Source organism: Mesoplodon mirus (genome assembly GCF_964341445.2).
Source record: "Mesoplodon mirus genome assembly, chromosome: 16".
NCBI lineage: Eukaryota > Metazoa > Chordata > Mammalia > Artiodactyla > Ziphiidae > Mesoplodon > Mesoplodon mirus.
This window is the reverse complement of record NC_138992.1, coordinates 35,739,493-35,767,337: the sequence shown is the minus strand read 5'-3', so window position 1 is coordinate 35,767,337 and position 27,845 is coordinate 35,739,493. Positions and strand designations below refer to the sequence as shown.

At 33.2% G+C, this 27,845-nt stretch overlaps 1 protein-coding gene across 9 annotated transcripts in view; it reads left to right on the top strand.

The window, feature by feature from the left end:
- The window catches only part of VPS13B (vacuolar protein sorting 13 homolog B), a 791,361-nt gene that overhangs the window by 375,691 nt on the left and 387,825 nt on the right, over window positions 1–27,845 (top strand). For all 9 annotated transcript variants that reach the window (XM_082600778.1, XM_082600779.1, XM_082600780.1 and 6 more), the window contains 4 exons: window positions 6,832–7,035; window positions 21,769–21,940; window positions 22,445–22,559; window positions 24,273–24,339. In XM_082600778.1, the coding sequence (XP_082456904.1) occupies window positions 6,832–7,035; window positions 21,769–21,940; window positions 22,445–22,559; window positions 24,273–24,339 (558 nt within the window). The remainder of the gene's footprint in view (window positions 1–6,831; window positions 7,036–21,768; window positions 21,941–22,444; window positions 22,560–24,272; window positions 24,340–27,845) is intronic.

Here is a 27,845-nt window from a genome sequence, read left to right as displayed (position 1 = left end):
ATTTAACAAATTAAACAAATTATGGCTTATCCATACAATGTAATACTATTCAGCCATAAAAAAGACTGAGTTATTGATAAAATGCAAGATCATGAAAAAATATTGCAGTCATTACACTGAGTGAAGGAAGCCAGACCAAAAAAGAGTACTTACTGTATAATTCCATTTATATAAAATGTTATAATGTGTAAACTACTACATTGTGACAGAAAGTAGGTTCCTGGTTGCCTGGAGGCAGGGCAGGGAGAGGGAAGGAGAAGGGGGTGATAGGAAGGATAGACTACAAAGGGATATGAAGAAACTTTTGCCGATAATAAGAAAAAAATTTTTACTCATAGTTTATATTTAGTAGTAGCTCAGTCCCTATATAATAGACAGGTAACTACTACTTGGAGTTATCTACCAGAGACCTTATATTTTAGAGACTTATTTTAGGAGTCATTATAGCCTTGGGAGGATTGTCCTACTCCACATGTTCTGGTTATCCATAGCTATCCCAGCTGAGAATAAATTCTGTTCCCATTATGGTTTTAGTCTGAGACTCCACTATTATTAATCTTTAAACAATTTTTTTTCTTTTACTTTGATATACTCAATAGTATGGTGATTTCTGAGGGTCTTACTAAATGTAGGACTGTGGCTCAAAACTAGAGCTCTGGGATATCTTCTTTAGATATTTACCTTATTTAGAACTAAGCTCAGGTTTTGTTGTTGTTGTTTAAATATAAACCAGTTCTAAGCCAGTCATCACATAAATAGAACTTATGTTTGGCCTGGTATTACCTTCTTATGTCTGCTCCTTCCTTTTGTCCGTTCTTTGATCACTTGACTCCCACGGTCTCCTTGCTGCTTCTCCCCAAATACCAAGGGCCTTTTTTTTTTTTTCTTTCCTGAGAATTAAACCAAGACTGAATGAACCTCATGCCCTGAGAATCCCTTTGCACCCAAAGTGTAATGAATGTTATTTATTCACTTAATTCTACTTTATCTTCTTGATAAGTCCTGATAAACCAACTTCTGTAAAATTGTTAGCACCTGCTATATCCAAAGTTGATCACCAGGTTGTTGGGAAGTTTAAGTGAGATAGTTATGAAAATACTTTGCACACTCTCAAATGGTATATGAATGTCATTTTGTTAGTTTAGATCGACTCTGATATAAAATGTGAGATCCTCTATGTAAATTGGTATGAAAATCCCTGGTGGAATGTAGCGGTATTCCTGAAGGGACAGGAAGTGACAAAACAATATAGCACTTTGAATAATCAACATGTACTCAAAGAAAAAAGTAAGGAGTAAGTACTCTTTTATGTCCTTGTGTGCCAGGTTAACCTAAATTTTAATGGTAAAACATGAGACTCCAAATAAACCTCTTTTTTGTGAGTGGTTGCTTTAGCCTGTGCTTCCAGACTCCCTCTGGATTCCGTCAAAATTACAAAGGATGACTTGATTTTTTTTTTTTTTCCTAAGTGAATTCAGCAGATATTTATTGAGTGCTACATGTAGGCCAGAAATGAGGGGAGAAAAATTAATAAGATAAATACATGAAGAAGGCCATGCCTACACACATCATAATCCAACTGTTGAAAGCCACAGATAAAGAGCATATCTTGAAGGTATCATGAGAAAAAAATGACACATTACATGCAAGAGAACCAAGATTTTTTTAGCTTACTTCTCATAAGAAACTGTAGTGATCAAAAGAACAACATCTTTAAATCGTGAAAATTAAGAAAAATAAAAGCCTCTCAACCCAAAATTCTAGGTAAAAAAAATATATAACATTTATGAATGAAGACAAAATAAAGACATTTTTCACATGAAAGAATCTATCACCAATAGATTAGGACTGCACTACAAGAAATCCTAAAGGAAATCCTTCATGCTGAAGGGAAATGAAACCAGGTGTTTGAGCAACTTTTCAAATGTTTATTGGCTGTTGAGTTTGCTCTTTTGTGAATTGACGGTTCATATTGTTTACATTCATTTGTATTTTCCTGATTATTAATAAGGATGAACAGATTTTTCAGTGTTTATTGGCCAGTGAATTTGCTCTTTTATGGTTGAAATATCATATCATTTACTTAATTTTTCTATTAAATTTCTTAGCAATTTGAAGAGCCTCCCTTATATTCTATAAATACAAACCCTGTATCTGTAATGCAGTAATTTGCCTTTAAACTTTATGGCATCTTTGGCCAAAAACATTTAATCTTTTTTAGTGAAATATATCTATATGTCTCTTTTTATTTTCTGGGTGTCCTGCCTTATAAAGTGTATCATGGGCCCTAAATTCCAAATATCCATATGCATATAAGATCCTAAAATTTCTTTTACTATTTTTATTTTTCCTTTTAAGATTAATGACCCAAAATAAACCTCTTTCTTGTGAGTGGTTTCTCACTGATTAATCTGGGGGTTTTTTTTGTTTCTTATTTGTGTTTTTTGTGAAGTACTTCTTACCCTTTTTTGTGCCATGGACTTCTTTAAGAGTGTTATAAAAGCCTTTTCCCCAGAACAATGTATATGCCCACTAAATTTCACATACACTGTCAGAAGCTTTATGAACTTTGGATTATAGCCAGTGTATAAGCTTCTTGATTCCATTCAAGTAATTCCTACTTCAGTACCATTCTTTTGTTTATTCGTTAGAGTGAGGTCAGAAGTGTTTGCTCTTGTACAGTAATTAATTTGGTTCATTATTGCTCAGAGCCCTCAAGTAGTTTATATACTCTAAAATATAGTGCAAGCTCTATATGTGGGGCAGGCCTAGACCAAATTTATCGTCATGTCTGACATTGTTGTAGATCTCTGTATCAACTACAGAGACCTAAATCGCTATGTCAGTTCCTGGAACTCACTGCCATTAAAAGCCTTAGACGCTGTAAATATTTAACCTGGTTGAATATTCAGAGAATTTGTTCCTAGGAGTGATTTTCACCAACATTGCCTTTTATCTTAAGTGTTTTACTAAAGTTACCCAATTCCCTTTAATGTCTTTAGGCACTAGTCTCTCAGACCTTAAAAATTGTGTTCATTCCAAAATTAAATGAATCTTCTTTAATATAGAATCTTCTTTAATATAATAAAATTTTAATTTTCCCTCTACCAATAAATTGATACATTTTGTCTACCTATAAGGCATTCCTAGAAACATAAAAGTATCTTTGTATTTTGGGGTTTTAAGTTGTAAAACTAGAGAAATAATGGGTTTTATGCTCCTTTTCTATCCATTTTGTCATAGCTTTTATTGCTGTAAGTTCAGTTTTCACCAAGCTAACGGAATTTGGCATTACTGTCTAAGAACATAAGCATTCAGTTGGGACAAAACTGGATTTATAGTCTTACACAAATCAACCATTTTTAATTTCTCTGAGCTCCTGATTTTTATTTTTATCTTTTAAACAAAAGTAGACTAAGTGTAATGCTCTGTATGAAAAGGATGTTTTTGTTTTTGGCAAAAACTCTTTCTTTTGAAAATGAATTTTAATGATTAGTAACAACCTGCGTGCCAAATGAAATAGCCTTTCTAAATTCATATTCACGTAGAGCTCTTTTTTGTTCAACATGGATCAGTAATTGCTTGTTGAAGTTCCATTCCTGCTTGGTTTCCATTGACATTGTATATCCATGGTTTTTCTTCTTCATGTCTACCTTTCTATTTACTCTTCTATCTGACTCTCCTAATACGCTGCAAAACTTGTCATGGCCACTATGTCATGTCTTGTTCATTTCCTGCACTTGGCTATTGCTTTTGGTATTCTTATGACTGGAATGGCTTTTTGAACCCACTTAAATCCTATCTATCCTTCAAGAATTTATTTCCTTGGGCTTCCCTGGTGGCGCAGTGGTTGAGAGTCTGCCTGCTGATGCAGGGGACACGGGTTTGTGCCCCGGTCCGGGAAGATCCCACATGCCGCGAAGCGGCTGGGCCCGTGAGCCATGGCCGCTGAGCCTGCGCGTCCGGAGCCTGTGCTCCGCAGCGGGAGAGGCCACAACAGTGAGAGGCCCACATACCGCAAAAAAAAAAAAAAAAAAAAGAATGTATTTCCTTGAGGTTTGTCTCAGCTTCTCCAGTCCAATTAAGTCTTCTTTCTGATTGGTTATAAGATTAAATGAGAAAATGTATGTGCAGTTAATTTTTCAACAGTAAAATGTTACTTTTTTATATTTAATATCTTGCATATCAAATCAGTATTTGATATGCAAAATATTATTGATATTCAATCACCTTCATACATAACCCATATAAAGCTGCCTCACATGGTGCTCATTTTTTAGAGATCTTTTTAAAAAGTTTTATTGGGGTTGACATAAATACAATAAACTGCACATGTTTAGATTATCTAATTTGTTAAGGTTTGACTATGTATACCCATGAAATCATCTTCACAATCAAGATAATGCATTAATCCATCATCCTCAAAAGTTTCTTTGTGCCCCTTTGTAATCCTCCCTTTTACTCCTCCCCCAATCCCAGGCAATCACTGATACTGTCATTATTGATTAATTTTCATTTGCTAGTATTCTGTATAAATGGAATCATACAGTTTGTGTTCTCTCTCTCTTTCTCTCTTGCCTAGCTTCCTTGATTCAGCATAACAATTTTGAGGTTAATCCTTGGTTTTGCATGAATCTCTAATTTATTTCTTTTTATTGCTAAGTATTCTGTTGTATTGTTGGTTAACTTATTGGTTAACATTTGAGATTCTTTCCAGTTTTAGACTATTACAAATAAAACTTTTATGAACATTTTTATGTAGGTCTTTGTGTGGACATAGACTTTAATTTTTCTTGGGGAAACACTTAGGAAATGGCTCATTCACATGGTAGGTATATGTTTTTCTCAGAAATGGCCAAACTGTATTCTAAATTTTGCATTCCATCAGAGTAAATGAGAGTTTTAGCTGCTCTACATCTTTACTGATACTTGGTCTGGTTATGCTTTTTAATTTCAGACGTCTTAATAGGTAGGTAGTGGTAGCTCCTTGTGACTTTAGTTGGCATGGTTTTCAGTACAGCTTGAAGGATAAGAGTTGAACATTTATCTTCAGCATTTTTGCCCTATTTTTTAAAACCTGAATTTGTGAAGTCTGGATTCTGTGATAGCAACTTTCTTCTTTTAAAATAATAATACGTTTAAAGTTTATGTCAGTGTTTGCTTGGCATGCTGAATACACAGTGTACTTGGTGACATTCATATACAATTTTTTAACGGTAACGGTTAAAGGAAACCAGAAGTAGTGACAATAAAAGCGGCATCAATTCTCTTAGGTAAATAAACCTTATGCCTTTGAAAGTATTTAGAAACTATTTATGCTTTCCTTATTTGTCAGTTCTAATTGTTTAAGAAAAAGTAAAATAATCTTTTTAAAAAATTAGGTTTGGAACAAAATGGTTTCTTTTTAGAAAACACTCATGATTATGAAAGACAAAAGAATTTGAACTAAAATTGTTCTAAGAGCTTTTTTGTAGGATCTCTAGCCATTAGATATTTTTTTAAAACAAAAAGAGCTATAACCTGAGATTTGAGACTTCATCACACAAAAAGCAGGAGAAAACTGTAACCCATATACTGTTTTATATCAAATAAGGATTGACAACACTTTTTAGGCATCTGTTCTGCCCACATAAGAAGCCAGCTTTATCATCTGGATGTGTCCTGGGGCTGAAACTTCTTATAAATATGAGAATTTCTTTCTTTCTTTCTTTCTTTTTTTTTTTTTTTAATGGCAAGCAGAATATGGTATCCAGCTGTGGATTTGCTTATACATTGTGTTTGCATTTTTCCCCCAGGCTTGTTTTATACAGTATATGGCAATATGTTGTCATACAGATTCCATGATTAATGCTTATTTATGAAATCTTATGTAAATATCTTAGAACTTAGTCAAACAACGTGCAAGTTAAACAATTTTTTTTTTCTGAATATTGGAATGACAAATCTGAGGGGAATAGTAGGTTGGATAGTTTATGTTCTTTATCTATAGAAAAGTCTCATATGTAACATTTTCCTTTTACTATTCTGTGTTATATCTTTCTTTTTTACTTTATTTTGCTGGGCAAGAAATCCAGTTTCAGATTTATTCTTCAGAAAATAGAGAAAGTTTAAATGTGTAAATAATTCAGAAATAAGAATGGTAATTATTTCATGTATAACTAAATAATCATGTTTACTAGGATATATTTGACTTCTAATTTTGATCCTGACCTCTGTTTAAGAGGCATTTCTTTGTGGTTGTTCTATTAGTCATATATTAAAAGAAATCTACTATACCATAATAAGCTATTTTATTAGCATTATTTTATTAACATTATTTTATTAGCATTATTTTCCCAGAAATGCTAAATTGCTTTATTGCTTAAATTTATAAGATGCTTTTATAAATGCTAAGCATTTATAAGAAATGCTAAATTATTTTCACAGAAATGCTAAATTGCTTATAAAATATCAAAATTTGACTATGTGGCAAATTAAAAGTATGAATAAATTCATTATATTTCTCAAATTCAATTCATGATAAAATATTTAATATTGTGTATTTTTATATGAATTATTCTTCTCTGTATCTCATCAGAATTGTGGTATCATGACAAAATAGTCATGATCATATATATAATAATTACAGTATATATAATATATAATAATTATATATCACAGATTATAGGTTATGATATAATACCATGATCAGTGATACACTGATAGATTTTTGTTTCATATATTCTTATTTCCCTGGACTTATTTTCATTTTCTCACATTTAATATTTTAGTCAGTTGTGACTAGAAGTTGAAAGATTTGTTTTTCCTTTTTATTTTTTCCCTTCTGCTTAGGTGCAGCTCTTATATGAGCTAACTGATATCATGAATGAAGTCTGGAATAAGATTCAGAAGAGAGGCAATCTCAGTTCTTTTTCAGCTTATCCGGAGTCCATGGTGGGGCCTGTCCCTAGTTCTCCAGTTAGAAGCAGTATAGGCACAGCTCCTCCAGATACCAGCACATGTAGCCCATCTGCTGACATTGGAACTACTACTGAGGTAAGTGTTTCTGAAAAATTCTGTTACTAAATGAAGGGTGGTATATATACCACAGAGTTCTGTATCAGGATTGAGAATGAAGATGACCTCACCTCTGTGGAAGCTGGTGAGTTTAGAAGGTTCGTGCGGAGCTGTGGTAGCAGTGGCTGTGTATTACTGTTTCTTTTAGGTCCAAGTATTTTAATCACTTTCAGTGGTTAATGGGGTAGTTCAGGACAGTAGGGGTTCTGTGAAATGGCAAAAACTGAGACAGTAAATGTATGGTTCCTCAGAAGTATGGAAATGTAGAAGCTGATACAAAAGAGGCTCAGAACCAGAGTGTCTTTGTTATCTTTAGGTTAGTGATTTTTCAGTCTTGTCCGACCCAAAGTTCTCTCCTTCTTCCTTCTGATCAAGCCTTTCTGAAAAGCCTTTCTTTTCATTTTTAATACCATAACCTCACCCAATGTGCCAGTGCGCCTTTTAATAACAAATGTTTTATAAAGCCCCCTTTACTATCCTGAAATGAAAATAAACATAATATAACCTACATATACATATAATTTCAAAAATATCTAGTATCTTGAATAAAATATAAAGGATTAAAGGAAAGTAATTTAAGGTATAGTAATTATTATTTTCATATATAAATGCTCAGGCATGGTTACATTAGAAGTTGTAATGAAGTAGCCAGGTGCATAGAATTACTGTGAGTGTGTCTGCCACAAGTAGACTTGTGCGGGTCTGTGTTAAATACCACAAGTTGGTACTGTTGTTGTTGCTGTGATTTCCTGAGGTAATGGCAAACTTGATAAAGTTTCAAACAAAAGTTTTTATTCTTTTCATTTCAGTAGTTGCATTTCTGGAACTCTTAATATATAATAAAATCATGCATAAATGCAAAAATATTGTGTTTAGATTTAAAACAGAATTCAGTTTTATGCTCAAATGTTGACTTATAAACAGGATTTTTACCTACTTCAATGTCTGTAAGATAGTGTTCATTTTTCCGGACAGTCCTGTATATCATAAGACCTCTTGATACCCTAACTGCTAACCCTTAAATTCCAGTAGTGACACCCAATCATTAGTCAACCAAAAATACCCTAATACATTTCTGAAACACCCCATAGAGGCCTGAGTTTTTACCACTGAGAACTACTGTAATATAATAGAGGGAGAAGTTATGTTTTTGTTTTTGCATAAACACATGCTGGAGTAGATCTATTTGACCCCTGCATAAACAACTTCTCTACCCCTGCTCATTCCAAATCTTAAGAAACACAATGACCTAAGTGATAGGATTACTTTTTTTCCTCCCAAATGAAAATCTAGGAATGTACCCTTATGGAGTCAATGGGACATATCCTTTTAGGGTAAATACAGTGAATCCTTTCTTGGAGATTCTTAATATTGTTAGAATACAAAAGCTCTTGCAGTAAAGAAAACTTTGACTTTCTTCAACGCAGTACTCTCCAAACTTATTTAACCAAAGACCCCTTTATCCTACATGTTAATATTGCACAAAATACACTTTGTGAAATACTTTGGTAGAGTAATCAAAGCTTGGGGTGATACATTGCTACACAAAGCTAGTACAAGTGAAACTGATAAATGAAGTTAAATATTGTGGACATTTGGCAGAAAGGAGAGTGTTCCATTAAACAGTTGTTTGCTAAGTACTGTATTCATTGGAATGTCAAGATGAAAATGAGTACCTATCTTGGGAGTAGTCTTTTAGAAAGAAATATTTAAGAAAACATTGCAAGCCCAGAAAAGACAGGGCTCATGTGGAATGGTCACACCTGTTGGTCATACATCTAGAGCCTGCCATTCACACAAGTACAGATTGAATGGTACTTTCTAGAATTGTGTAGTGTCCAACCTATACAGAAGGACATGGTGACCCTGATTATAAGATGTAATAGAGATGAGCATGCCCTGCAATTATAGAGAAATTATTAACAAATTCATTCTATGGGATCTGTAGGTATTTTACAAAGGCAGTAACATATGAGATGGATCTTCAAAAGTGAAAAAGACATTAGTATCAATTTTGTTTTAGTAGGTATATAATAAATGTGATAGACTAGAAGAATGGTGAGGAAGTTAAGAAAGGGAGAGATTAACAAAGGGAGAGATTTTCTCAGTCACTTAAAAAAATTAATTCTGATTTTAAAAATAAGTTCCTTACATGACTGCAATTAATTTAAACTTAGAATGTTGAGGATTTTTTTCTGATTGGGTTATAAAGATAAATAATGAAAATGCTTCTAGTGGATTTGTTAGTTTTGTATTAGGTATGGATTTAATCTGATCTGTGTGAAAAAGATCTGAAAGTGAAAGAATCTTAATGCAGAAGATTCACATTAATATTCCAGAAAGACCATACAAAGCAGCTTACATAAGGTAACAGAGTTATGGGGGAAAATGTGGTAAATATTTTCAAAATGTACCCTCTTTGGTTTATGTACTGTGTTTAAGAAAAGAAAGAGGTGAGTGATTGCTAGCAGTCCATTATGGATTTGAAACCCACAATCACTTAAGAAGCTTGTTCCCTGAGAAATATCTTTAAATAATTTAGCTTGTTGTTCTCCATAAAGGGCAGGAAGATTTTTGTGTAGACAGTTTTGATATGGTGATCAATGTTAAGACTTTGATTTAACTTTACAGATTAGAAGGTGTTCGTGTATTGAACATTTCATGTTTAATTTCTCTTCTTGCTCTCAAGAAAATACTTATGTGGAGATCAAGATTAACTATGTTTGCATCTGAGTTTAAATTTACCTCTTTGAGAATTAGCCAGTAAATGATGACATCAGAAAATATAGTCATTGTTTTCTCCTTTTTGTACGAATGCTTCATCTATGATTAAATCTGTGGTCGTTTAATTCATCCAGAAGTCAGAATTTGTGCCCAAGCTTTCATTTCTCATTTCCTTTTGTTTATAGTGCTACTAAAATTGTGTGTAATGACCTTTGTAATTTTTATTCCTTTTGTTTTGAGTTCCAACATGGTAGATATGTTACTGTGATCCTTTGAATTCCATTTAAAAATGTTTTTCTGGGCTTCCCTGGTGGCGCAGTGGTTGAGAGTCCGCCTGCCGATGCAGGGGACATGGGTTCGTGCCCTGGTCTGGGAAGATCCCGCATGCCGCGGAGCGGCTGGGCCCATGGGCCATGGCCGCTGAGCCTGCGCGTCCGGAGCCTGTGCTCCGCAACGGGAGAGGCCACAGCAGTGAGAGGCCCGCGTTCCGCCAAAAAAAAAAAAAAAAAAATGTTTTTCTAATTTTCATGAAGTTTCCTGTATATTTAAATGTGTTACTGACTGAATGGAGATAAAGCCGTGTCCTCTCACTGGAGAAACTACTTAATGAATGGGGCTAGGGAGGACAGTGTGGAGAGGTTATGCATGTATTTTGCTGTGATCCATAATAGGCCTTTTTGCCTATTTGACCTGGCATTCCCAGGAAGCTCTAGCATCCCTTTGCTCTTGCTAATCATTGACTAATAATCTTTTGATTATAAGAAGACATTCTGTGGACAACACTATGAGGTAAACAACAGAACTGTCTGCATACAAATTTAAGTATATGGTATATGATAATCTCTATGTCCATCCATGTTGCTGCAAATGACATTATTTCATTTTTTATGGCTGAGTAATATTCCATTGTGTATATACTATATCTTCTTTATCTATTCATCTGTTGATTTAGGTTTATTCCATGTCTTGGCTATTATAAATAATGCTGCTCTGAACATTGGGGTGCATGTATGTTTTCAAATTAGAGTTTTCTCCAGAGAAGTGCCCAGGAGTGGGATTGCAGTGAGACCTAGAGATTACCATATTAAGTGAAGTAAGTCAGACAGAGAAAGACAAATATCATATGACATCACTTACATGTGGAATCTAAAAAAAAGATAGAAATGAACTTATTTACAAAACAGAAATAGACTCACAGAGATAGAAAACAAACTTTTGGTTACTAAAGGGGATAGGGGTGGGGGGGGAGATAAATTAGGAGTTTGGGATTAACATCTATACACTACTATATATAAAATAGTAAACAACAGGGATTTACTGTATAGCACAGGGAACTATACTCAATATCTTGTAATAATCTATAATGGAAAACTGAGTCTGTAATGACTCAGTTCCCAGTCATTACCCTGACTTTGTGTTTCCTCTTCATTTCTGACATCTTGAGATTTCCCTTTATTTATTTCAAGTTTGACTATTATATTAGTTAGGTAAAAATGGCATTCTCATAAGGACAAAGGTGTTGACTGGGAAGGGAAGCCACAGGAAATAGTATAGTACCTGGAGCTAGTAATGCTGGGATGTTTTTGCCATAAATAGGCTTATGGACAGGGAGAACAGGGAATAATACTGACTTCATTCTCCTCCCTCCTTTCTATCTCCTGCCCTGTTCCTCATTAGCTGAAAATGACCAGAAACCAGAGGACAAGAATATTCGTACATATTGTTCGCATAGGTTAGCCTCCCAGGTAGAGAGAGTATTAATGATTGAAGAGTAGGTCTACAAGACCAAAGAAAAGATATACAGCACTTTAATGTATTAAAACAAATTCTTGTGTTTTATCTAGAATTTCAGTGCTTTTGTAGTAGAAGAGGAAAACATTCATTTCAACTTAGTCTGCCATGTTACTTGAATTTAAATTTCTTTAACATCATTGAGTACTAAGAACTGGTCTTTGGAATCTTTTTTTTTTCTCATTCTGCCTTGTACATATTATACTAGATTCTCAATATCGTTGGTAACTTTATTTGCTGAACTTTTTAAATTGTGGTTAAATATATGTAACATAAAATTTATCATTTTAACCATTTTTATGTGTACAGTTTTGTGGCATTAAATGAATAATCTCAGTGTTGCACAACCATAACAACTATCCATTTCCAAAACTATTTCATCATTTCAAACAAAAACTCTTTTCCCATGAAGCAGTGACTCCCCATCCTCCCAGCCCCATCCCTGGTAACCTCTACTGTACTTTCTGGCTCTGTGAATTTGCCTATTCTGGGTACCTCATATAAGAGGAATCTGAAGTATTTGTTTAGCTTATTTCATTTAGTATAATGTTTTAGAGATTCATCCAGGTAGTAAGATGAATGTTTTATACACTCATCCATGTATAAGAATTTCATTGCCTTCTATGTCTGAGTGTTACTGCATTTGTATATATAGCATACTTTTTTTATCCATTGATCTGTTGATGGGCGTCTGGGTTATTTGCTCCTTTTGGCTATTATGAATAACTCTACTATGAACATTGGTGAATAAAGGTTGATTAACTCTTAATGGGGTAATTTTTCCCTGAAGATATTATATGCATTTTATATGACCTGTGCCTGACAAGCCATTTCAAAGCTAATACCAGAAGTGCTATTTTAATTTTTCTTTACCTGTTGAAATATTGGGTTGGCCAAAAAGTTCATTTGGGTTTTTCCATAAGATGTTATTAAAAACCCGAAAAAACTTTTTGGCCAGCCCTATGTATTGCTAACTGAGTTATTAGGTATAGAAACTAAGGGGTAGAGGAAAGTGAATGCAGAATCATTAAATATACTTTATTTAGTACTGATTTTCTTACTCAGAAGAGAACATTTCTGTCATTTTAATGAGATTTGCTTAGTACCAGCCTGAATGGTATAGAATTAAAATGGCATTTAATATTATCCCTAAATGTATTCAAGCATATTTCAAAGTTTTGCCGAAAAATGTGGTACTAAAGGGAAAAAAGTGAAAATTAGAAGTTGTTTATTTAGTTTCCCTAGTAACCTTGCAAACATAAAAATAGAATGCTAGTAATTTATTTTCTCTAAGGTGTTTTTTTTTTTTCTCCTGGGGAAAACTAGCTAAATTCTGTGTGCTACTTCCCACTTTTTGTCATAGACTCTCTACTTTGTCAGCTTTAAGAATTGCCTTCCTCTGACTTTGGTATAATAATTTTGCAGAGCTTGACAAGTGAGAAAGATGGTTCTTTTAATTTCATCAATTTACAGCTATACTATTGAAAGGGATTGTTGGAAGATCATTTACTAGAAAACTGAGATGCAGTGAATTGAAGTTAGTGTCACACAAAGTAGGGACTGGGCCAGCTCATCTGAGTGTGATTCTAAGTTAATGGAATCTATAGAAGTCACTTTGGAATCAGGCAACTTGAGTTTTTAATCTCTGCAGTTTATGATCACATTACTTAACCTCTGTGCTTTAGTTTCATCATCTCTAAAAGTGGGGATAATGTTAATATTCATCTCAATATGTTAGTACAAATATTAACTGAGTATGTATAGTTTGTCCATTTACTCTATGTTTTTTTTTTTTTTTTTGCTGTACGCGGGCCTCTCACTGTTGTGGCCTCTCCCATTGCGGACCACTGGCTCCGCGGCCATAGCTCACGGGCCCAGCCGTTCTGCGGCATGTGGGATCCTCCCAGACCGGGGCACGAACCCGTGTCCCCTGAATCAGCAGGCGGACTCTCAGCCACTGCGCCACCAGGGAAGCCCCATTTACTCTATGAATGTGGCTCATTCCTCTAATTGTGTTTTCTTTAATTTCAATAAGATTTTAGTTTTCTTTTTAGAAGTCTTGACCATTTTGTTATAGGAGTACACTTCAGTATTTGGCACTTTTATTCAGTTGATACGATTATATATTCAATACTTGTTTCTCCTTCTTTATTCCTTTAAGGTGACTAGTAACTTTGGTTGATTTTCAAATATTAGGCTGATCTTGCATTTCTGGAACAAACCCAACTTAGGTGTAATATATTTTCCTTTTCATATCTTGCTGGATTGTGTTTGCTAATATTTTATTTAGGGTTTTGGTATTATAGTCATGAGTGATACTGACCTTTAACTTTTCTTTTACATAATATCTTTGTTGTATTTTGGTATCATGATTACACTGTCTTCACAAAATGATATGGGAAGTGTTCCCCCTTGTTTTATTATCTAGAAAAATATGTTTTGTGCTGAAATTCTCACAGTCACTGTATATTCCCATGATAATCAACAAGGTAATCCTAATTGAAAAGGCACTTGTGTATAACACATACCTTATCCAAACTGGGTCTTAGTTTAGGCATTCTTTGCATATAGAAGAAGTTTTAACTTAGAAGATTATTAGAAAAGAGGTAAGGACTGGATAGACAAAATACACTAATGTCATCATCATAAAGGGAATATAGGCAAGCATCTTGTTCCAGGTTCCCAACTCCAGCAATGCTATCGCTGTATTCCTAGAAAATGAATTTTATACTACTCATTATTGATAAAGTAATACTTAATGGTAAAATAAAAATGTTTTATGGGGCCTCCCTGGTGGCGCAGTGGTTGAGAGTCCGCCTGCCGATGCAGGGGATACGGGTTCGTGCCCCGGTCTGGGAGGATCCCATATGCCGCGGAGCGGCTGGGCCCGTGAGCTATGGCCGCTGGGCCTGCGCGTCCGGAGCCTGTGCTCCGCAACGGGAGAGGCCACAACAGTGAGAGGCCCGCATACCGCAAAAAGAAAAAAAAAAAAAATGTTTTATGGCATTCTGGTAGCCCAGGCTGTATAAAATGAAACTAATAAACAGTTTTTATAGATGCTAAACAAATACACTGTCTTTTGATACTGTGCAATTATGACTTTATGTCCCAGTTAATGTTTTTATGTCAAATTTTTTATTCTGGTAAAATATACACAACATAAAATTACCTTTTTAAAACTTTTTTTTTTTTTTTTTTTTTTGCGGTACGCGGGCCTCTCACTGTTGTGGCCTCTCCCGTTGCGGAGCACAGGCTCTGGACACGCAGGCTCAGCGGCCATGGCTCACAGGCCCAGCTGCTCCGCGGCATGTGGGATTCTCCCGGACCGGGGCACGAACCTGTGTCCCCTGCATCGGCAGGCGGACTCTCAACCACTGTGCCACCAGGGGAGCCCTTAAAACATTTTTAAGAGTACCCTTCTGTAACATTAAGTACATTCACATTGTTGTGCAACCATCACCATGAGCCATCTCCAAAACTTTAAAAATTTTTCCCAGCTGAAATGTGGTACCTGTTAAACAGTAACTTCCCATTTTAACATTAAGTCTTCCGATCCATGAACATGGGACATTTCTCCATTTGTTTGTGTCTTCTTTTATTTCTATTAGCAATATTTTACAGTCTTTCACTTCCTTGGTTAAGTTTATTCCTAAGTATTCTATTCTTTTTGATGCTATTATAAACAGAACTGTTTTATTAATTTTCTTTTCTTATTCTTCACTGTTATTGTACAAAAACACAGATATGGGTTTGTATCTTGCTGAATCCATTTATTCTAAAATTTTTTGTTGTTGAATCTTTAGGATTTTCTACATATAAGGTCATGTTGTCTGCAAACAGAGATCATTTTGCTTTTTTCCCTTTCCAGTTTTGTTGCTTTTTACTTCATTTTCTTGCCTATTTGCTGTGGCTAAGACTTCCAGTAATATGTTGAATAAATATTTCACTTAACTTTTTAAATATTAGGCAGTATTTTCAAGTTGAACATAATTTTTTTTTGATAATAATTTTCTGTGAAGGAAACCTTGCATGTTTCAGCACTAACAAATTTTGTTCAAATAGCAAAAGATGTATTGAAAATTTGACACTGTTGCTTTTTCTGTTCCCACGTTAGTTGTACTTTTATACTATTTTTTTCATCTGAAATAAGTGTTAAGTCAAACATTATGGGTTGGAGGTAAAATGACTTACACTGAGAGGCTTACATTGGTTCAGAAGTAACAGTGTTAAATAATGATTATACTGTTTCAATGCCATACTGGAGGTGAACTATAAACTTTCTATTATCACCCACCACCTATTATCTTTATCATCATAGGATAACCCTAATTTGAGCAACCAGTACCTACTCTGTACCAAGCAATAGTGCTTGGTACAGAGTAGGTTTTAAACACATTGTTCTTTAATATATGGACGTTAAACAATTTAGGAAGTCAACTCATTTTGATGAAATTAAATCTGATTTATTATAGTACGGGGCATAGAGATGTATATATTCATTGTCACTACAAATATATTTTGATATGAATTCATAAAAGCATATATTGAGTTTATTTTTTCTGTTTGTTTTTATGTCTTTTGTTGTTTTAAACATAATTCTTTTATATTATTTATCAGATCTGTTATCTGAATTTCTTGAGAGTCTAATCCTACTGTTGTATTCTTAACCCTTGCTCTTAGTAGACTGTTTCCTTATGTGTTATGTGCTCTTCTACTGGGAGTTCTTCACTAGTGCGACTTTATGAGACTCTTACATAGTGTATGAGGGCCTATTCCCCAATAGGGATTTTCTGTGTTTCCTTCTCTGAGGGACTCCAAGGGCCATCAGTAGCCTGGGACCCCTTTACTGTTAATTTCATAGCTAGATGTTTTTTGAAACATTTCGATAGTATGAAATCAAGCCCTCAAACCTACATGTAACCAGAGTTGTGTTTAAAAAGTCTCAAGGGTAACGTTTTTCTACTACTTAGGCTAAGATAGATATTGCTTTTTTCTTGGGTTTATTCTGTTGTTTTTCTAATTTCTTAAATTGGATACTTAGCTTAATAATATTCAGCTTTTAAAAAGATTAAGCATTTAAGACTTAGTCCTTTATCTTTAGCAGAATTTATAATATTTAACTTCGGAGATGGCTATGTGTATACACCTAATATATAGGGACACTGGGAAATTTAGCCCATCACTGCATTGCTGCTTCCCAGAGAAAATTCTGTATTACATAGAAGGGTGAACAAAAATTTTGGTATAAAAATAGATGGCTCTGGCATGCTAATTCTTTTTTTTTTTTATTAGTTTCTGCTTTATAACAGAGTGAATCAGTCATACATATACATCTGTTCCCACATCCCTTCCCTCATGCATCTCCCTCCCTCCCACCCTCCCCATCCCACCCCTCCAGGCGGTCACAAAGCACCGAGCTGATCTCCCTGTGCTCTGCGGCTGCTTCCCACTATCTATCTACCTTACGTTTGGTAGTGTATATATGTCCAATGGCATGCTAATTCTTATCATGGACCCAAAGTAAAGCTTTACCTGTACACTTGAAGAACATATTTCACTGTATTTCAGCTAGTTAAGGTTGTCAAAAATTTGTGTTCAGAGAGATGTTCAGGAAAGTGAAACACTATATAATTATGTTCACTGAAATATTTATGCCATTTTGCTTACAAGATAGCCCAACAATAAAAACTGCCTTTGAAAGTGCTAACATTTTGATGATCTGTTTTAATAATAGGTAAACAAAGCAAATAGATACACAATACACAAATACATACACATTCACATATTTCCCTTATAAGGTAAGTACATAAACTGTTAAGTCTTTTGGAAGCTGTTCTAATTATATAACATGTTATTTTGAACTTCTGGATTTTCAGTACTTTTCCATAAAGGTGATATAGGAAGGACAGTTATTACGGATAGCTATATTGTGTTGATGAAATTAAATCTCTCCAATTAAGTTGCGATTTTAGGCAAACCATTAAGCATTTTTTCATTTTAGCTTCTTGTATATATGTATAATGTCTTTGATAATGTCATCCTTATTCACAGCATTTTAAAGAAATAATTTTAAAGCTTTAGAAAAATCTAAAATTCTGAAAGAATGCTAGAATACTGATTTATAACTCAACCTAAGGTAAAATTGACAGATTAACCAACAATGTTGGGAGGTTAGGGTCATGGCAAAATTCGAGTTGCATATTTTATTGATTCTGGAATTAAAATTACTTCAGCAGCCTAGTTCTCAAAAAAATCCAGCATGAGCTATATTGTATAGCATGGAATATTGCCAATATTTTATAATAACTTTAAATGCAGTGTAATCTATAAAATATTGAATCACTCTATTGTACACCTGAAATTAATATAGTATTGTAAATCAACTATACTTCCATTATAAATATATGTATTTCCAAAAAACAATCCAGCATGAAGTGGTTCATTTCTTAGTCCCCAGTAATTATTTAAAATGCATTTATTTTCAGTTAAATCCAAAGTGAAAATCTGGGGGGGGGAAATGATTGAAGGTGGTCAAAAGGTACAAATTTCCAGTTATAAAATAAATAAGCCCTAGTGATGTAATGTACACCATGGTAACTGTAGTTAATAATACTCTATTGTGTATTTGAAAGTTGCTAAGAGAGTAGATCTTAAAATTTCTCATCACAAAAAAAAACAATTTATGACTGTGTGACAGTGGATGTTAACTAGACTTACTGTGATCATTTCACAATATATATAAATATCGAATCATTATGTTTTATACCTGAAACTATTATAATATTATGTCAATTGTATCTCCAAAAAAAAAAAGAAAGTGAAGTTGTTTGGCATCAACTGCTATAGCAAAACTATTGTCAGTTTTTCAGTGATTTAAGTACAGTTAATCTAAGCAGTAATCTACATCAAATTATTATTCTAGACAACCTTTTAGAAAGTAAGTTTAGTTTGAACTTTTTTACTCAGTTGATATTTTAAGTATGTCTCATAATAGTTTTAAATCTCTTCCTCAGAATAGACTTATTTCATTAAATATTTATCTTTAAATGATTTTATCTTCAACATTTAGGGAGAAACTTTTATTCAAAACGTAGAAATCTTAGCATTTAGATTATCATCTAATTAATTGAGTAGCTGTTGAAAGAACCAAGATAATACATATATCAATGCAAGTTATTGTTTAGCCTTCACATATGAATCAACACAATATTTTGTTGTCATGTTTTTCTTATTTCAAAATAATCATGCTGGCAGATGTCTCTAGTTTCTCAATTATTGGCTTATGTTTTATGCAAATAGTTTTATTACATAAATATAACCTATTTATCTGAGGTCACCTTACGTTTGTTGTGCTTATTTATATTATGTATCTGTATATTTAAATTTCTAATTAATATTTGCATTCCAAAAGTCCATAAAATTTAAAAACACTAAGGTATTTGTTGCTGAGTTGGGTAAGAACTATTATTTTTAAATTATTTTGACAATAAAGAATTCACTATAAATGAATCTAGTTTAAAAAAGTACAGTCTTAACAGTTGCTTGTGTTAAGTAGAAGAGAAGTATTTGCTTATATGATCCTTGGATGACTTATACTTTAAACTACCAGTAATTCTTTTTATGTTGACATGTTGATAAGGAGCAGTATACTTTTCAGTGGATATAGCTCTAGCTTCCTGAATATCGATCTCAGTGGTGGTAGAAGGGGAAATATGAGTGGCAGGCTTAAGTAGTGAGCTTAAAAACAGTTATTCGTTTTTCCCACCCTTCACATTGAAATGGTGAGAGCAAAGGTAGTGGAAACCACAGCAGTCCACTTGTTATCGTTGACTTAAGTACAAACAGCAGTGGAAGTGTTTAGACCTTTGGGAAGTTTTGTGATTGAAAAAGAATGCTGGAGTTATTTTGATAAGGGAAAGTAGCAGTGTGGCCAAAAGTATGATCATCCCTGAGCTCTGAAGCAGGCCAAGGATGAAGGGCTGAAGTGTTTGCTCTTCCAGATGAACAAAGATAAATTCAGCTAGCATAATAAACTTAGTATTTTGGTCAATTTGCGACAAAATGGTGAAAGAATTGAACTGTATATTTTAGACCTTGGCTAAAGAGGTGTGGGAAAATAGTTCAGCGTCTCCAATTCTGGCTCAATTTTTGCTACAGATTTAGAAATAGAGCAGAAAATTAATGCACAAACATATTTAACAATACCACACCAAGTGTTGTAAATCCAAAATGAAAATTGAAACTGCATGAAGAAGGAGAGCAAAACTTTTTCTCAGGAGTGCTTGCTTATTAAATTTGAAGCCACGGTTTTCTTAGCATTCCTACTAAGTATACTTAATAGTGTTAAAAATCAAGGTTTCATTGATTTGAGATGGTCTTTTCCCTACAATTTCCATTCTTGGGATTATAATGTTCTTCTAAGTGTTGGAGGGAGAATTTAATTTATGAATTCTTCTGCTCTAAGACCCAATCCATAGAGAAAGGCATACTGACTACATTATGCTGTCTTTTATTGAATTTGACTTTCTAAAATGTATCTTTTTCTGGGATTAGTTTGTGCTTTTCATTAGATGTGTTACTTTAGACAGCTAACCAAAAACCTGAATTTTTATATAGCTTCTCAAATTCTAGGGATTTCAATTTTAGCAGATTTAGGACCACTTAGTTTTGGAAAAACATTTAGATGAAAACATCACGAGCAGTGAGCTTTCTGCTTTGCTTGGTGTAATTGGAACAAAGAATGGCTATACTGTCTTCAATACATCATGCTGCCTACCAAACTAAGCTTAAGTACATATAACTAATATTTAAATATATATACATCTTTTAAAAAAGTAAGCATGCTCTGGTGTATTTGATCAGTTCACAGAGAATGAGTTTAGGTTCTGGAGTTTTTTTGAAGGTTTTAGATGGACAGCAAAGTTGGGATTTAAAAAACCCAAATACTTGGTAGCTAATCCTAAAAGAACAGAATACATGAGTGAGTGATCACTATCTCTGGCACCATCTCTTCCTGCCTTTGAGACTGAAGCTGTTCATCTTCAAACCAGGATTTATTTTCAGCTGCTGAAAAGATTAAAAAACAACCCAACAGACCTTTTACAGAAAGTTTATTAGTACCAAATTTAGGACCTTATATGTATCCAGAATTCAGTATGTATTTGTTGAACTGAATAAGCTTATGCTCTGATGAAGGTTTGGGGCCAGCATGTATGGCAGGTTCTCTGAAGCTGCAAGATTCCCTTCTTCTGGGCTGAGGTCTGTGATCCAAGGGTTATATTCTTGGGCCTCAGCTGCCTCTTATTGGGCTGGAGACACACTCTGAAGTACATCAAATTACAAAATAATACCATCCCAAATGTGCAAAGCATTGAATATTAACCTGGGAAAATTTCTTGAGCTAAGAGGTATTTATCAAAAACCTGCTCATTTTACTTACATTTTGTTTCATTGTTATCATTTTTATTGTACCCTTCTGTAGGATATGTATAATTTGCAAAATATATTTCTGTAAAGATAACCATAACACATACACACACACACACACGCTTATGCTCTGTACCTCTAATTAAGAGACTTTTAACCATATAAATCATTTAAAAAATCTGTTGTCGAATCTGCTAACTTTTAAATGTCTCCTTAATATTAAAATATGTGAGGCATGATGAATGTTTTGCTGTTTCTTAAATCATGGTGATTATGCTGTATTTTACTATGGTTATTATATGTTCATACATAAATACACCATAGCAGGGGTAGACAAACTTTTTCCATAAATGACAAGTTAGTAAATATTATAGGCTTTGTGGATCATAGTAGCTCTAAAGCAGCTACTTAACTCTGCTAATCAGTAGTCATAGGCAATAGATAAATGAGTGGATGTGGCTGTGAGGTAGTAAGACTTTATTTCCAAAAATAGAGCCCCATTTGGCCCTTGGCTATAGCTACTCTATAAGGAAGTACTCATTGGTATGATCCTAACTCATTTAGAGGAACTGGAATGGCATGCATGTACACTGTAACTACGAAAACCATATGATTAATGTATGTTTATATTACTGACATTATGTATAAACATTTATATGATTTGCAGTATCATATATGATAAGTTATAAGCAGTAATTGCAGATTTTAAATTATAAATTTTTAGTTATTTTTATTTCTGTTACAAAGTATTGTTGTTATTCCTCATCCCAGGGAGATTCTGTACAAGCAGTTGATGATTCACCATTCTCGGATTCTGTTACCTTGGAACAAACTACGAGTAATATTGGTGGATCCAGTGGTCGTGTTAGTCTGTGGATGCAGTGGGTGCTCCCCAAAATTACTATAAAGCTCTTTGCTCCAGATCCTGAAAATAAAGGCACAGGTACAGGATTACTTTTCTACTGAAAAGATAAAATATTAAACACTATTTTTAGAAGAAATTGGAGACTTAGTTTTATTTATCATTGGCATTTAAATCAATCATTAAGTCTAACTCAAGTGATTTCTATTAGTAATACTAACATGTTGCCTATAATACCTAAATTTTGTCTTATTTGTATTAAAATTCACTTCAAAAGCCATGAGGTAATTTCTTCATTGGTCATACCACTAAATGTATTGCAAAGACTGTTGACTGATTAGATGTAGCACTTCATACATTAACTGGGATTTCCCCTGTTTTGAAATAAGCATCGTATCTTAATTTTGAGGCCTATACTGATATTAATTTTCCTTATTATTGTAGAATCTTATGTGGTTAATGAACAGAAAGTCTTAGTCCCTCTGTAGATGTCAAGGATATACATGCTAACATTAAACGTAAATAGAAAGTTTTAATATTGATTGTGAACCCTATACTGATATTAATATTTGTTTCTGATGGCAGAACTTTGTATGGTCAGTGAACTAGAAGATCTCAGTGCTTCCATAGATGTCCAGGATGTGTACACCAAAGTGAAATGTAAAATAGAAAGTTTCAATATTGATCACTATAGAAGCAGGTAATTAATGAATAATGAATATGGGAAAAACTATATTTTCCTTGAACAGAGTCTATAAAAGAATATTTATATTTTACTTTGATTCCTTAATTTTTTAAAAAATACTGTACATATTCCCAAAGATGGTTCTTAACAGATATATTGGTTAATTTTACTTGGTATTCATTCATATATGGAATATAATAAAGTTTTGCTTTCTAAGAAGGCAAATCTGTTCATAAATATCCATACTGCCATATTAAATGAAATAAGCTGCTTTTACTAATCACCTCACAATTTGTTATGCATGTTGTATATTTGCCAAGCTGTCTGGGACGCAGTTAATGGCTCTGGTTTTTGCTGAATACTCCTCATCCACTCCCTATACCATAGATTGAAATGGAGCAGCATCTCATGTTCCTTACAGCTTTGAGTACTTTTCTTATCTCACAGATGATTAATGAACATGTGGTGAATGTTCCTAGAATCACATTTTTCCTTCCTAATAAATTTCTACCAAAAGTAGATTATAAGTAAATATGATTTGTTTATAATAATAAGTAATGGTAGTAAAAAAGTAATGTTTTAGATATTTTCATAAAGATATATAGCAATTTTATTATTAATTTTTCCAAAGTAAAAATATGAATGCTTTTAGGAGTTTTTTTTGTTTTATAACACTACCCTGGAATTGAGTTTTTTTAACTGAAATATAATTCACATACCATAAAACTCACACATGCTTTTTTAAAATTATTTTTTAAACAGCATCATATTTTTTGCTTCATAGTATTTTGGCAAAGAAACAGCCTTACAGTCCTTTTTTTCCTGGATTCATAATATTTATTCATTCAGCAATTAAGTGTCTGCAGAGTACACATGTTTCTGTACCTTTATTGATGCATTATATACTCTAAAAGCCATAGTCTTTTTTATTTAACTGGCTTCTAATTCTGCATTAAAAACATTCAAACTTTCATCCTTTATTATACATATCATATTGTTTATATAAATAACTCTCAACTCTGTCGCAGACAAAAAATTGTGTCATAACTGTGATGGTCAAAATATTTTGCTAGGTTTATATTAAGACCTGTTATAATAGTATTATTTTACCAAGTGTATGATAATTGTTTTTGTTGTAGTAACAGTGAATCATTAATTGATTTTTGATAATGGAATGGTTAGCTCTTCAGTTTCTTTTGAATGATATATCTCTATATCAAAATGATCCTAGCAAGTGATACATGAATTTTATTTTATTGATGAAATAATTTCTTGATTATGTGAATATTACAATTTATGTTCTAGATTATCAATGATTTTACTGTTAAATTTATGTAAGTTTTAAATATTTAGATTATTTATTCATTCATTTAATCAAAATATTTATTGAATGTATATTATGTTCCAAGCACTATGCTAAGCACTAGGGATATAGTGTTTAAAAAAAATAGACATAAACCATGTCCTTATGGACCTTAGAGTCTCATGGGTGATAAAGAAAAATAACCTTGGTAAATATAGAATTTACCATTAAGACAAATGCTTCTCTGAAGAACTACCAGGGTGTGGTGCTAATGTAAATTGTTCTCTTGATTGCATTGTCAGATCCACGTTTTAGTTCAGTGTAGTGTTGTTTACATCAGAACTACTTGAAATAGTTATATATGCTCAATTTTTTTAACTCAGAAAAATTGAAGAGAACAGATAAGGTGAACTTATGTTTTCCAGGCCAGGGGAAGGTTGGCAGTCAGGACATTTTGAAGGAGTATTTCTACAGTGCAAAGAAAAACCTGTGGTGAGACTCATTTAGTAATTATGATTTTTAAAAAATATATTATAAAATGTTTTTCTTTGTTCTTTCATGCAGTGGGACTAATGTTTACAAGAATTAGAGCTCAGTAAATTCTTTTTGACCTTTTCTTCCAATATTACATTATAAAATAAAATTATTACTTCCTTTAAGCTGCTTGTGTTTTGTACCCATTTTCCCGTTAGAGCAATTAAGTAAATTTTTCAATAACGCAAAGGTAGGATTGCTTTTATTAATATACTTTACCATTAATGTATTATTATGTTGACCTTTTAGAAGTTTTTCCTATTCATAAGTGAGTTCATGTTGGATTGTTCTTTATTATAAATTAAAAGTAGTCATTTACACTAAAAGCAACTATTTTTTGTTTACTTCCATTAACAATGCTTTTGCAGAAGATGGTCCAGGCAGAGGCCATACCTAGCAGTGGCTCAAACCTAAACCTATGCAAACTTGAGCAGAATTAAAACTATCCAGATTTTTTTGCTTATGGCTTTTATTGCTTTTTGTCTTTTCACCTTCTTTGCTCCTGTCCATCACCTCAAGCCTTGGGGAAGAGTGTTGGTCTCTGGGGCAATGTGGAGGTGTCTTCCTTTCCTGTACTGACAAGCTGAACAGACGCACCTTGTTGGTTCGACCCATCAGCAAGCAGGACCCTTTCAGTAATTGCTCTGGCTTCTTTCCTTCTGTAAGAAATCATTTTTAAATTATGCTACAGAACTCCCATTAACAGGAACCCAGAGAAGGAATTGAACTATCCTTAGAGTCAACTCTTGATTTTCATCTTCCTCTGTATCATTCACTTTGTAAATGAACTATAATGTATTCTTAAATCATAGACTGGTTTTCACTATAATTTGTTTCTGGGTTACTTGAGTATGCTATTTGTCATTCTGGTTTTGTGAATATAAACTAATTTTACCATCAGCATTAGAAAATCAAAGTAGTATGTTGAATATGCTTGTTAAATTATACATGTATTGAATGATCAAGAGTTGACCATACTGCTTTTGTCATTCCTTTTACGATTCTTCCTTACATTGCTTTTTTTCCCTATTATACCATTTCCTTCTCAGAACTAACTCCAAGTACCTTATTTGGTGCCTGTTATATCTGGACAAGGCTGTACATCTGTCATTTACGGGACGGAAGATGAACGGTAGACTGTATACCAGTGGGTTTTAGAAGTTTAGAACCTTTTTTTTCCCTAGTGGTACAAAATATCTGAATATGTTATTAAGCAAGTTCTTTTAAGTGACATTTTTAAAGTCAATAAAAATGCATGTAATTTTTAAATGTTAAGAGCAGATTATCACAATGGTAATAGCAGTTTTCTTAAGAAACTATTAAATCAGTGCAAACATTATTAGACATTTTCTTAGCATGTGTAAACTAGTATTTCTTTCTTTCCCCTTTTCTGTAGCTCAGAAGGAATTTAAGACATATATCTTTAAAAAGAGCGTAAAAATTAGCCAAATATTTAAAATAATTGTGTTCTTAGATTTAGTGTTTAACACTGTATTTGCATAGCAAATACTAGTTTCTGATTTTGAATTTTTTCTAGTCTAGTCTGGAAAATTTTTTATGTCAGTGGAAGCTCTGTTTAGTTTTAGTTTCTTCTCTTTAAATGTTCATTAGTGTCCATGAGGAACTTTCTTAATTTTAACATGTATTCATGAAAGAAAACTAAAATTATTGTTAATGCCACTTTTTTTGAGTTTTTTAAAATTAATTTTTATTGGAGTATAGTTGCTTTACAGTGTTAGCTTCTACTGCACAGCAAAATGAATCAGCCATACATATACATATATCCCCTCCCTTTTGTATTTCCCTCCCATTTAGGACACAATGTTAATGCCCTTTAAACTTTTATCAATTTTTCTAAATTTTTAAATTTTCATAACATTTCAGTAATCATCATTGCTTTCTAACTTTTCACTTTAAATAGTATAAAATATTGATTATTACTACATGAAAAGTAATATTTATATTATCTCAACTCCAGTTAGTATTCATTCATTCTTTAATTTTTCCCACCTTTTATTAGGGGAGTTAGGGATATAGCAGTTCAACACACTTTCTCTCATGGGTGTTGACCTTTCAAGAGTACCTACATTCAACATGTTTAAAAATATCTTTCCCAAATCAAAACATTTATACATTGAAACACCTTTTATACTATTTCCAGGATTCAAATGTTGCCATTAATTAAGATTTGAGGTGGGTTATTTAGATTAGTGGTTGATTCTACCCCTCCCCACCCTAATTCCTGGTTGAGACACCTAGAGACACTGTTGCCGTGGCCTCTTCCCATTGGGGCCATACCACAGCACCCTTCTCCATCCACTGTTGCCTGCAATCCAGCATCATAGCGATAAGACTGGGATCACTTTTTCTTGTTTTACTGTATTTCCTTTGGTTTTGAGTGTAGAAAGCAAAAAGAAAGGGAAGTTAGATAAGAGGCAGTGAGAAAGTTGGAAAGAGTAAAAAATGCTTTGAGGGCAGGACAATTATATGAAAAGTGATTATATTGCATACTCATGTAATGCCTACTTTCCAAGTTTTTTTTAATGGGGAGAAAATTAACTTTGAGAAAAAAACATATGCATAGGTACATTTTATCTCACCTTTCTTCATTTTAAAGTCCAGATTAAAAACAAAAGTAACAGTGAATACTGAATTTCCTACTGTTTTCTTTTCATTAGGTGATAGGCAACAAAATGAGAGGAAGAAAATGGAAGTAGAAGAGGTTTACTAGTGATGGGATAACAGGCTCAAATGCATTGCTGCTTTGCTACTTCTAACTTTTTTTTATGTGAATGTATTTCCTTCTTGTTCTTCCTCGGTTCACTTCCTCTCTTAACATCACTCTTTGGACTCTAATAACTAAAAATCTTCATCAGGCTTTGGGAAGAGGGGTTGGGAATGTGGAATATAACGACTTAACTCTAATTTTATTTTGAGTAATATGCAAAATAGAATTTTATGTACATTAATTGGTTCAGGAAAACTATTGATTCCATTTCACAAATGGAAATACATAACATGGTATTTCAATTTCGCATGCATAGAAAACCCCTCTCTGACCCAAATTATGATGGCATATTGCTAATCTTAATGAAAAATTATCAAGAATGAAAAGATAAATCTAGATATGATCTGTTCTAAATTCTGAATGTTACAGAAAAAGTAGAAATTATAGAAACAGGCACAAAGAGGTTAATTACCTCACTCAAGATCTAGAACTACAACCCAGGATTCCTAACTTCAAGTTCAGCCATTCTGCCTTAGAGGCTTTTGCCCTGTCTATGGAATTGATCAGTAATGTACTCATTAGGAAGTATGCTTTTATTTTTTTATTTGTAATAAACAGCTGACCAGTCATGAAAAAATAAAGTGTGGACGTGATAAAAGATTAAAGTATCAACCGAGATTGTTTTCTGCTTTCAAATAGTTTTGTTTTTCCCTTTTTTTAATAAAACATGTATTGT